The sequence below is a fragment of the Struthio camelus genome, chromosome 4 (assembly GCF_040807025.1).
Source record: "Struthio camelus isolate bStrCam1 chromosome 4, bStrCam1.hap1, whole genome shotgun sequence".
NCBI classification, from domain to species: Eukaryota; Metazoa; Chordata; class Aves; order Struthioniformes; family Struthionidae; genus Struthio; species Struthio camelus.
Window position 1 is genome coordinate 17,879,658 of NC_090945.1, and position 12,442 is coordinate 17,892,099.

At 41.0% G+C, this 12,442-nt stretch overlaps 1 protein-coding gene across 1 annotated transcript in view; it reads right to left on the reverse strand.

Moving 5' to 3' along the window:
- FAT4 (FAT atypical cadherin 4) overlaps positions 1 to 12,442 on the reverse strand; it is a 149,589-nt gene that overhangs the window by 71,566 nt on the left and 65,581 nt on the right. Inside the window, exon 2 of the mRNA XM_068941030.1 lies at positions 249 to 380. Within this exon, the coding sequence (XP_068797131.1) occupies positions 249 to 380 (132 nt within the window). The remainder of the gene's footprint in view (positions 1 to 248; positions 381 to 12,442) is intronic.

The window sequence follows — 12,442 nt, forward strand, 5'->3', positions numbered from 1 at the left end:
TCATTATATACAAGCCAGTGAGCAGCCTTCGGTTGATAAGGCCTTTGTTTCTTTTGTGTGTGACTGTGATACTTGCTAAATATAGTTTTGTGAATGGGCTAAATGAGTATAAAGAACTGGATCCTACAATAATTCTCAAGTCCAAGTTCTTACTAAAGAAATAAAATAATAGGTAAAAAATATATATTTCCAGATTAGCATTTTTTAGTACAGTTATTTAAATATCAAGCCATCCTCAAGCCTCCTACCTCATCAGCATCCATGGCTGTCAGCTGCATTATTTTAGATCCATCTCCTATATTCTCTTCTACAGTCAGATCAAGCATATCTGTGGGGAATACTGGTGGGTTGTCATTGATATCTTGAAGTGTTATTTCCACCTGTGTAGAGCAAGAAGAAAAAAAAAAGTTGCATGACTGCTCTGAGTTAGACATTGATTACACCTGAATGTTACAAATCACATAATTTTGAAAGAAATCAGGTAAATTATGCTTAATCACATGAATTAGAACATTCCCAAATAACACCAACAGGAAAAGCCCCTCCAGATATTAAAATTCCACATTGTTATAAAATACTCCTAGGAAAGGCTCTAACATAAATAAAGTTAATTTGACTTGTTGATAGCAACTGATTTTAAGTGGACCTAGTCTAGTTTACATTGGAAAAGATCCACTGATCAACTGTCATTGTAATCCCCAAAGCTGGCCCCTGGAGGATAGCTGCCAAGACCCGGGGCAGGAGATCATTCAACCATTAAATGCTGCTTGACATAAAGATGAGGTGGTGTAAAATTCTCTCTGAAATGTTTATGTATTGGCAACTCTCAGTTCTGAGGGAGGAAAAAACACCCCTGCACTTTATATTTAAAAACATTCTGGTTTTCCCTCTCTCAAACTTCTCCTCTAATTGCAAACACAAATATTACTTTAGGTGCACCCACTAACATCTACTCTCCTTGCCCATACACATTTAAGCATTCTTTTCATATGCTATATCTATTTGCTTTTTCAAGTAGTAATGATAGTGTCCGAAAGATGTGTTTTTTATTCATAGATCTCCATAAACAAGATTGGTTCTCACAGCCCTTCCGATGCCAATTTAAAAAGCTGTAGAGCTTCATTTTCTCTAGTTGCTGAGTATGACACATAATACTCCAATAAAGAAAGAAAGAAATCAAGGACACAGCCGTTTTTTATCTACCACAGGGGAAAAAAAAAAAAAAGGCTTCTTTTAGGACTCAGAATATTAAACGGGCACCAAAACCTGAGGACTCACTAAAGAGAAAACTGAGTAGCTGAAGTCTTTCTTTATTGCCCTTCAAGAAAGAGAGAAGGGTAGATGGGGTGGATAGGAAGAGGTGCAGAGGGATGGATGACTTAAAGTAGGTATCTAGGTCAACAGACAAAATAATAATTATACTGCAGTACCTCCACCCCATTGTCTACAAAGGATTTCCCTGTACTTGGTTGAAAACATATGGGTTAGTCTCCTCCGGGTTTAATCAATGCTGACATCTCTGGTGATTTGAAGGCTATGATTTCTACTATTTCTGGTCACCTGCCACAATTTTTTCTTATATTCAGTTTTCACACAAGCCACCAATTGCCAAACCATTTGTATTTCATCACGGATCTGGAAGATAGCATTTAAGTGACAAAGGCATGGCTTGCTGCAAAATAACCAAGTCACCTGGGCTCTCTTGCTGTGCGTTTCCCCTCACACTATCAGAAATTGGAATGGCATTGCAGCTGATCCCAGATATTGCTCGTTCCTCTTCAGGCAAATCTGTGTGTGACAGGGTGACCACAGCACGGCCGCCCCTGAAAGTCATCAATCCTCTGTGGACTTCCTGAGCCGGGGTCACCTCTCGTCTCTGATGTAGTTTCTGAAGAAGGTTCAGATGGCGAGGAGATGTATATTTAAGGATGTCTCACCTTTCCTTCCTTCTGAAGGCAACTGCTTCACATAGCCTAACATCTCCACCAGTGCTAGACTTTGCAACGGGAACAGATTTGTTGTGTGGTGTTACTGCTTTTTCGTTTCAGACTCTGAAAATATAAATTGCTGTAGATTTGTAAATACCCTAAGGGTATAACTCCCTAGGCCATATTTGGTCCTAATTCACCCTTTTTTAACGCCTGAGAAAACCTAGCCTAGCACTACCTGTGCAGGCCAGCCCTCTCTCCCGGGCACATAGCATTTCCATAGACCAGAGGTGTCTCCTCTGTAAAAAACAGTATGTCCAGCTTTGTGTAACTTAAAATCCTTAAGGATAAGTATATGTCCTCCAACAGAATTTCTTCTCAGAGAGTGGAGAGACCTAGATGATTGTGAACGTTATAGCTATGTTGGTCTCTGATCAATAACTGCTCCACACACAGAAACGTCTTCCACCAGGGGATCTAAGCCACCCACAATCACCTTGAATAAATGAGTTTTTGAGTTCCCCAAGTCAGATAAAGAAATTAAAGCGAGGTTGCATGGTACTCTAGCCTTTGGGATACTGGATAAAAGGACAACGCTGTTACGTCTACGTGCTATCGGGAAGTGCCTGATCTACTAGGTACACTCAGCATGCACCTACTAGTTCAGCTTCCTTAGCAGGCACCACACAGAGCTCACTGATGAAAAGCCCAAGCGATGGGCTGCTCAGTCGTGTCTTCTTTCCAGCTTTGGTTTGTATTCTGTATTTATGCCCACAGTAGGTTGTATTATTATTGTCAACCTGCCAGAACTTTTTTGCAGCATTAAAGAGAATTGAAGCATCTTTAAAAACAGAGGAAACATTATATTAACGTTATAGAGATAACTGTTAAAAGTGTAGACCAAATTCTGGGCCTGAAAGACTTAAATCACCTCTTACAGAAGGCCATAATTAATTTATATCACATTTAATTCCTTTGATCATTCACAAATGGTACATAAAATACTTAATGGCCTGAGAGAGATTAACCCACAAGGTTTTATGGTCCAATTTACATCTCTGACAACAGCAATACAAGAAGTGTTGACCCAGCACTAACTATGGCTTCACAAACTCTAATTCAACAATTGAGTAACCAGGCACGAATCTTCAAAGAGTAAAACCACCTGAGATGTTGGTTTTCGTGGTGACTACTGCACAACAGTGACAATTAATCCCAGAAATGGGAAAGACGCAATAGAAATGACAGATGAAGGATTCTATTAGAGTTCGTTCTTGCCAAGCGGGTCGCACCCCTTGAACTGGCACAGCAAAGCATGCTGTTATTCCACTGAAAGTATTACGTTTCACCCGATACCATTTCAAGGCACCAGCAGCTGTGCAGCTCTGGCAAGTTATTTATTAATACCATATATGTCATGCACAGCTAATGTTTCACCTGCAGGTGACATTTCAGCACCAGAACCCATTTTCATGATGACAGATTACCCTTTGTAAAAATCATATGAAGAATATATGATAGCTTCTGGGTTTTGGAGCTAGCAGCTCTGCATTGCCTACAGCTTGCATAATGTAAGACAGTGAGAACCCAGGAATACAGATGGTGAAGGGTTGTGAGATAAATTAATTATATAGAAGGTTAGATTCCGAATGACCAGAAAAAGAGAAGGAAGAATAACAGATAATGTAATTTTATCCTGAAAAATTCACTCATTAAATAACCAAAAACATCGTATCTTATACTGAAGACCCACTTAAAAATTTGGAAAAATAACAAATTCATGAACAGGGAAGAAAAATTTTTAGAAAGAGACAACAATATTTTCAAAAAGCACTTATAGCATGATTTAATATTTAACCATGGGTCTGAAACAATACATATAGCTTTATAATTAACTTTTGGCAACATCTAATTAGCAGCCCTGTGTAAAGCCATAGCAAAAGTAAACAGCTTATTAATTCAGCTCACACACGGTACTGCTAACCTAAAGAATAGGATCCTGGGATGGGTCTATTTAAAGTGATTTCACTTAAGTAATTAATGCATTCCTCAGAAAGACTTGAGAGAAATCCTCACAAATTTTCCCCAAAAGTCAGTTGCTAAATGTCATCCTGAAGGCCCAGTTTAATCACATACACACACACACACACATATATAAAAGTATATATATATATATATATACACACACACACACATATATATATATATATGCATATATATACACACACACAAAATGAGTCAGGACCTGAGATTAACATGCAGTTTTCTACTCAGGAGTTAAGAAATTAAGTTCACTGTTGAAATTATTCTGCAAGTTCAGACCCCAGGCAGAAGCTCACAGGGCAAGTATGATGACGAACAACACATCTTATCACGTCTGCACTGGGGAAGAAGAAAAATAATCCCCAAAGCTTTAACCAAAGAGCTAAGCCAAATCTTTCCCGAGCCAACTGCCTCTTTCTAACCCCACTTACATTTGCATACAGACGTCAAGATTCCTGAAATATATGATCTGATGAGCATCACATGCCATCAATTAATAACCAGGTGGGATTTTGCCTCCGACGCAGGGCAGGCAGGGCAAGGAGGCCACGCGGGCGCTGCCCGCCATCGGCGAGGCAGGCAGCCACCCCACAGGCACTACGGCCAGGAAGGTCTGCGGCGTGCGCTCTGCTCCCGGCTCACGTCAAGCTGCAAAGCAGCCACCAGCAACAGCACCAAGAGTTAGAAGAAATACTTGGTTCAGAAAACCAAAGGCCTCAAGAACTGAAAACATGCCCCAGGAAGAAAGAGAGCGAGCTCAAGGGATTTGTCAAAATCTTGGCCCCGAAACAGGAAGGAACCGTTAGGCGAAAACGTCTTTACGACGGTAGGAAGTGACAGGTCAAGGCTATGCAGAAAGTGCTTATAAGCCCCCCACCCAAGTCTGCCTAACTGGGGAAAAATCATGCGTGACCGTAGCCCAGCGATCAGTCTGGCTGCGAGGACGCGAGTCAGACGCCCAAACCAGTCACCCGGCAGCTCTGCCCGGACCGCTCCAAGTCCTGTGCGGTGGCCCGGCCCTCACCCAGCGCTTGCACAGCTTTCAGGCCCTCCCACAACTCTTCGTTACCCCTTTATACCAGCAGCATACTTCATGCACGCTGTAACGTGCGTGGTCATACTGCATAGCACAGGAGCCAAAACTTCATGCTGTCACTCACAGGGCTCAAACATAACAAAATGCAGCTTCAGCAGGACTGATGAAGCCTTGTTTGCCCGCGCGTGCGTTTGGGGAGAAATGGAAAAATCATAAAGCCCTGTTGCATGCATGCTTGTGCATGCGTGCGTGCACGGGTGCGTAAGTCTCCGTGAAATTACTCTACTTTTCTCTGAATTTTACTATAAAGCTTTCTTTCTCAGACATTTAATGCATCTAGGAAAGAAAGCATTGCAAATGGAAGCATTGCTTCACGTTTATGTTGCAGAAAAACAAGGGTTGCATATTTACTGTACCTTGCAAAATAAACAATTGTTTTGCATCTCAACCCATATGCAAACCATCTCTGCGAGTCTTTTTCGGTTCCATTCAGCCCACATTAACGTAAGCTCCAAAATACAAAAGTACTACAACAAACAGCCTAGATCAGCAAAAACGGCAAAGTCAACTGAAAACCACAAATGTCACCCTGTGTTTGAATTACAGATCGCTCATCCTCCAGGCTTAGTGACACTCTTACAACAACGCGATGCCCCACCACTAGCGCCGATGGCCGACCTGTCCTCATCTGTGTCAATTTGATCCTTACAGCTATCTAAGCCATTTTCAGAGCGGAGAAAGTATTAACTACCTGGATCTGGTTAGGATTCCGATTTGCTGCTCAAATTTGTCCCTTGTGTTTTTCCTCCACAAACAAATTTAGAGCAAATTATGCCTCGTGGGAGTGTACAACATTAAGTTTGCTAATATGAGGCAAGGCATTATTCATCTCGAATAGATGTTCTCAAATGAACTTGATTTACTTCTTCAGATGTATATATAAGAATAATATGAAAGTTCTTTTAGCCATTCAAACAAACCTTAAGAGATGTAAATAATCAATCATACTAGGAGCTCACTTCACAGAGCAATCAGATGGTATTTATTTAAGTGTTCACAGAGCAATCAGATGGTATTTATTTAAGTGTTCAGGGCGTGAACCTGAACACAATACAGTCAGTGAGACTCTCTCACCAAGTCTGGTGTTTCAAAACGTGGTCTTCACTCGGAATAAAGTAGAAAATACACTCTGAATTAACTGATAGCATTTACGAAGGGTATATGTGAATGAAAGTGACTCTTTACAAAGAGTGACACTGTAGGGTGAGGTCTTCAAGAGCTTCATACTTTGCGCCTAAGTCTAGAAACAATGTATTATGAGAGCAAGGAGAAAGTAAGTTGTGGTGGAAAACAAGGAAAAAAAAATGTGTTAACTAAAATGAGTATGAGTATCTGGGTGCTATTAGATTAGAGTTTGCACTTGAATAATATAAGCTTATACGTATTTAAAATAATTTGCTGAATTAAGAAATAACTGCTAAAAGGCTAAGTTTAACTTCTTAGAGCAAAACAACCAACCCACATCAAAAACACTAGTACCCCAGACAATTACTACTGAACAGGCTAGACAAATTCCATGCTCGACATAAGCCTTAATATGAGATAGTTTTATTCTGGAGTAAGAAATGATTTTAGTGACCAAACTTGCTGGGTTTATGAGCTACAAAGGTATGTACAATAAAACATTGCACTGGAAGGCAAAGAGCCAAATTCTATCCAATCGTAACACCGTCTATAAACCTACCGACTCATTTGGCCAGAATCTAGCCCTGTGTTTTATTACACTTATTAACATTTATTTTTCTTTTATTTCAAGGTGAGGAGGGTTTATAGAGAGAATACTTTTCTTCCAATAGAAATGAGGGGGGAAAAAAAGATGTCACAGAAAACTTGAATTAACTCATGTGGCTACAGCAAGTTTCACTGGGAGTCCATGCACACGTGCAGTAACTCTTGCTCCCAGCCACCCTATCCATGTTACATGCTTGATCAGAGATCTATGGAGAGAATATGATCTAAGAAGAAAGGAACTCCCAGATGTCTCTCATGCATTCAACATTTCTTCAAACACTAGAGCTATTTAAATAAAGATCAAACAGAGTGGAAAGGCAACAGATTTTCTTTTAATTTATATATTTTTGAGCCATTCTTTTTTTTCTCCTTTGCTTGTTGCAGTGGTATTCTCTGGGTGTCTCAAGAGATATCATCTAATCTTAAGACAGTATTATCACACATTGCTGTAGTTGCTAACAGAAGACTTTTGCTTATGCTTAAGCCTTTATATGATCCTTATTCTATTGGAAAACTTAAGGAGCTTATTCTCCATAGGAGACAGTGGTAGTACACCATCAGAATTAATTTTACCAGGATAAAAGTGAAAATATTCTATTCCCCATCCCCTAATGAATACTCTAAATATTAATATTATTCTAAATAACAATTAAAAAAAGTCAAGTTTTAATTTATCACATGCCTGTGACTAACATGAATCTGGCCACCTCTAGCTATTTTTCTCCTATCTGCATCACTTTGGCCTTATTGCTCATACAGGAGTCAGCTCTTCAGCTCATCTTGAAAAACACAAATACGCATAGATTTTCTTCTACTGAAGCGAGTAACCCTATTGGCTACTCACATCAGTCAAGTTACGGTGGTGCGTGTTTTGCAGGACCAACGCTTGTGTGCTTCCTCTGAACCGTGAGGGCAAAAGAACAGAAGTATTAGGATGCTAACAAGCAAAAAAAGGATTTCCAGAAAAAAAAGGAGGAAAATCTTCCCTAATAAATATTTCTAATCATGCTGAAAACCTCATTGTCTAAACTGAACCAGTTTTCCAGCTTGTTCTAACTAAAGGTGCCTACAGATGAGTGGAGCTCTGCAGGTCTTGCTGATGCAGAATGGCAGCTATACCTTATGAAATACAACCAGGAAGGCCAAAAAGTTTGCACATAACTCACTTCTATGGGCTGTCTGCATAGAGGGAAAATACTGGGAAACAATAAGCCCAATCGAGAAAAACAAAGGTTTGTGCTGTAAAATTACTTAAATAAGCAATACCACCAACATTCAGGAAGGTGGAAAACAAACTGCAGACTGTGCATATTTACAATTTCCACAATGGGATGGAAAGGCCACTTATAAAGAAAACATCTTGGGATGAGTCAACAGTTTTTGCTTAGATAGAAGATGAACGAGGTATGTGAATATTCCGTTTTCCAGAAGGCATACAACCCAAGTGCAAGGTAGTGCAGTAAAAATCACATTATGCTACTGTGCTGCAGGCCAGCAAACCTGTTAAATGTGAATAAGAATCCCACTATTAATGCTGGGAATATCGAGGCTGTGGAGAAAACGTGAACAAGCTCTAAAATGGCACTGCTGGAAAAAAGACCAACCTGAGTGCCCAGACACAGCAGCAGCCACGCGATCTCTGAGCTTTGAGACTCAGGGTAACATCTTTGGGGGGGGGGGGGGGGAAGGGGGGAAGCAGTAAAGTGAATATAACCCAAACTCCTGCCAGTAAACTTCAGGGGAAGTCCTTAATTTTAGGTGCTGCTGAGAGGCGCTGAGGCAATACACAGATGTGTCAGGCGACGCATCCCACCTCAGATCTCTCCACAGAAGGTGGCCAGGGGCACAAGGCTTCAATTCAGATGTCTGGGTTTAAGGGCCCAATTTCAAAGCGTACCTCGATGAAGCAGGGGACCTGAAAGGCAGCCCGGGCTACTCAGCAGCCCAGTCCAATCACCCCAGTGCAGATCACGAAAAGCCCACATCCGCTGCACTAGTGCAAACAGCAGCCAAGGGAAAAGCGAACATTTGAGCCCATCTAGAGCCCATCAGATTATGACAACGTTTCTCTTGCCTTCACAAAAGCCGTCAGTTCCTACTGACCATCAGTCCTGATGTTTTTAGGAGGCATACGACTCAACATATTTTGTCAGCATATTTCATTTTCTCTGTTAAATAAACACACTCAGAAACATGATTAATAAGATTTATAAGTAATGTGGTAATTTCCCAGGTAATTTTTGATCTGTGGGCTCTAATTCCAGTATTTTAGCATTGGATAACTTGCCTGCAGTCGAAATCACATTGTAAAATACATTTTAGTAAGGCAATTTGATGTTTTACAGCCAGCTCGCTTTTATAAAGTATCAGTATTTTCTAAAAACACTAGGAGATCACAGGGCTCTTACAAACCCAGCGATTTAACTGACACTGTCAGAAAAGTTGGACACGAATCTGCTTTGATCATTATTTGAAGTTAAAAAGAAGTCACTTTCTTGTGCTCTGCCTCTAACAAATACTAAAGCTTAATGCTACAAAGAGAAGGTGCCATAATTTGTTTCTTCTTTCTCTTTTTCTCTCTCCTTTTTTTAAGGTGACCACTGGGACTTGCTCTGCCTGGAGTCTTGATTAAATGTTTCACTGCATCCAGAACACTTCATCATGCAGCATAGCCAAGATCTATTACGGTTTGCAAGTGACTCATGCTTTAGCTATGAGAAGCCCATAATAAAGAACATTTTACATAAAAATGCCAAAAAGGTTGGTAATTTAATCTTGATTTTAAGTAGGTATGCAAGGTCTCCGAGTCCAGCACGTGCTTGCTTATGCAGACAATAACGCATTGTCTGGAAACGCGTTACCTACTGTGGCTGCATCTAACGTTTCTGCAAAGTCCAGATGATACCACCATAGCAAAGGACTGGCTCGTTCTTGTGAGAGAGCTGCTAATACTATTTGTAGCAGACATACAATCCGATTTATCTGTTCAGGCTATAGGTCCATCAGCATCTGGGCAAAGCATTCATTAAAAGCAGTGAGGTAGGAAACGCCATTACTGGCCACCGAGTAAATACATGTGCCTGATAAATGTCATCCCTCTACATGGCCACGGAAACAGACGAATAAACAAACACTAGAGCATATGCCAAAATTAACTTCAGACACTATTATTTGTCCCACTTAATCCTAGCGTGATTACCATAAATCGTCGTGGATGACAAAAATGGTATTCTGATACACCAGTTAATGACATAAACACTAGATTCAAGGATTCCTCCCAACTGTTGAGTTACAGTATATACTTCCTGCTCAGGAATCACAAACAAAGATGCACTCTGTGCTTCCTAAACATACTCCCACGACTTAAACCAAGTCGTTCATGTGTTTAGATACTCTGTCAGGTCAGTCCATGCAAAGATTTGTTATGAAATTCTGTTAAGTACGCCGGGGCACAGGGAAAGGAAGGGTCAGCTATTGAAATCTAAGCATCATTTCAGCTTTATTTTAGAAAGGCCAAGTAAAGCAAACAATTAAGGCTACAGTTCAATTACTAATTATTTATTACTCATGCATGTGACATGCATGCAGTCATGACTGACTGTGTTTCTCAAAACAAAAGGCGACTACTTTTATTAATCTTAAACCACAAAATGTCTCCTAGCAGTCGGCAGCACGTGTTGCTGGGACTGCAGCGCACTTCTTACGGGGGAAATACGCCTGAACGAGCAGCGAGCCTGGAGGGCTGCCAGGCCCTCCAGGAACGGCCAGTAGTGAGGACAAGACATAGTTAGCTCCGTTCTTGACACTGAAAAGCCTGCGAAAGCTCCCTGAGTGTGCACTGACATAAGAAAGAGTAGGGCTTTGTGGGCGAACTCTGTTGTTTGAAAAGTTAGAACAGAACAAATATTTTTCTAAAGGCAAAGCAAATCATGCTGCCAGTCCTGCTCTTCCTGAAATCAATATTGTTTAAGTAATTGTTTAAGTGCTACATAACTTACTACTCCCTCCTCAAAAAAAGAAAAAAAAAAAAAAAAACGAGGCACAGTCTTACATGCAACGGGAAATTCAGTCCAGGCTAAGAAATTTAATACTCAAAGCTTGCCTAATCTAAGAAAGCTATAGCACACTAATTTTAAAAAACACATCAAAATAAACACAGTAACATATATGGAAAACAGAAATAACCCAATTTAACTATAAGTGGGAGATAAACACCAAAGTGGTACAAGGAATCAAGAAGATAAGAAATGCCACAAGCAGTCGTGTTTTTTCCCCCTTCACCAACAAAACCACAATGAAATACAGATTGTTTTGTCAGTATGGCTGGATGAGTAACATGTGTAGCTTAGTTAATATTCTTACAGTTAAAAAAAAAAAAAAGGGAGAGAGAGAATAACTGTTCAGAAAGGTTTTTTTTGAAACACTTCAATAGGACCAACTAACATCCTATTAGCTCTCCCAGCTCTGCCCAGAAACAGCAGGCTACTGGGACCAGCACTAAGGACCATAAGCTGGGGTGTTGCTCTAAATATATTTGGGGGTGGGGGGTGGGTTGTTTCTTGTTCCCCCTCCCCGTCCTCAAACACCAGGTTGCCACGCTACCCTACTTGCTCGGAGTAGGCGCAGGGAGAGGGACGACGCAGCAGAGCCGGCACTTCGGTCCTCTCCAGCAAAGCCTACCGAGCCCTCTCGGGAGCGAGGCAGAGCCTGGGATGAACCACAACGCCTGATGCAACGGGGAAAGAATCCGTTTCCCAGCGCGCGCTGGACCGGCTTCGCACAGGGGTTTAGAGCACAAGTTACAGCTGCGGTAGTATTTCATTCGACTAGTGCAGGCCAGCTTGCACGCACATGGTACAACTCGGAATCGGCTCAAAGCAGAAACGTATTGACCTGTGGGAGCGCCACGGAGGTATTCACCTTGGTCGGTCTACCATGAGCAGCTATTTATCATGACACTAAAACAAGGGAACCCTGGTACAACCGTTTCTTCCACTGCCTTTGGGGCGGTGGGCACCTCTAGAAGAGCAGGGAGATGGCAGCTCCCTCCCTACCTGAACGGTGCAGCAGGCAGCACGCATTTCTGCTTGGCAGCTGCACGGCCAGAAAAAAATTCTTGCACCCTTTCTTTGTCTGCCTACCTATGTAAGCTGCGACATATTTGCACAAACATGGTCCTAGGCCATTTCCTCAGATAAAAGCAGAGATTTTCTCATAAACACATTAATTCTTCTGCATCTAGCACTACCTCTAGTTACAAACCCATTCTAGATACCTGCCAAACTGATAAAAACGCTTGGCAAACACTTCCTTGTGAGGTTTCTTTTTTGTTGTTAAATACTCAAAACATTATACGTTTGGGAACCATCTAGTTTATAACTTGGCATTTAATTGAATGCGGTCTACTGCCATTTAATAATAAATGGATCGCATTGGTAAGAACTTTCTAGTTCATGATAGCAAAAGAAAAAAAAAGAAAAAAGAAAAAGAAAGCATTAGCAATTCAAGGATGGGAATGTCACACCGCTAAATTAAATAAATCACCTAATTAAACTTACAAGCGTGTCATCAAATAATCATGAGACACAATCAACCATCAGGACAACAGGATGAATCCGCTCCATCAGTGAAAGCCGCCCAAACA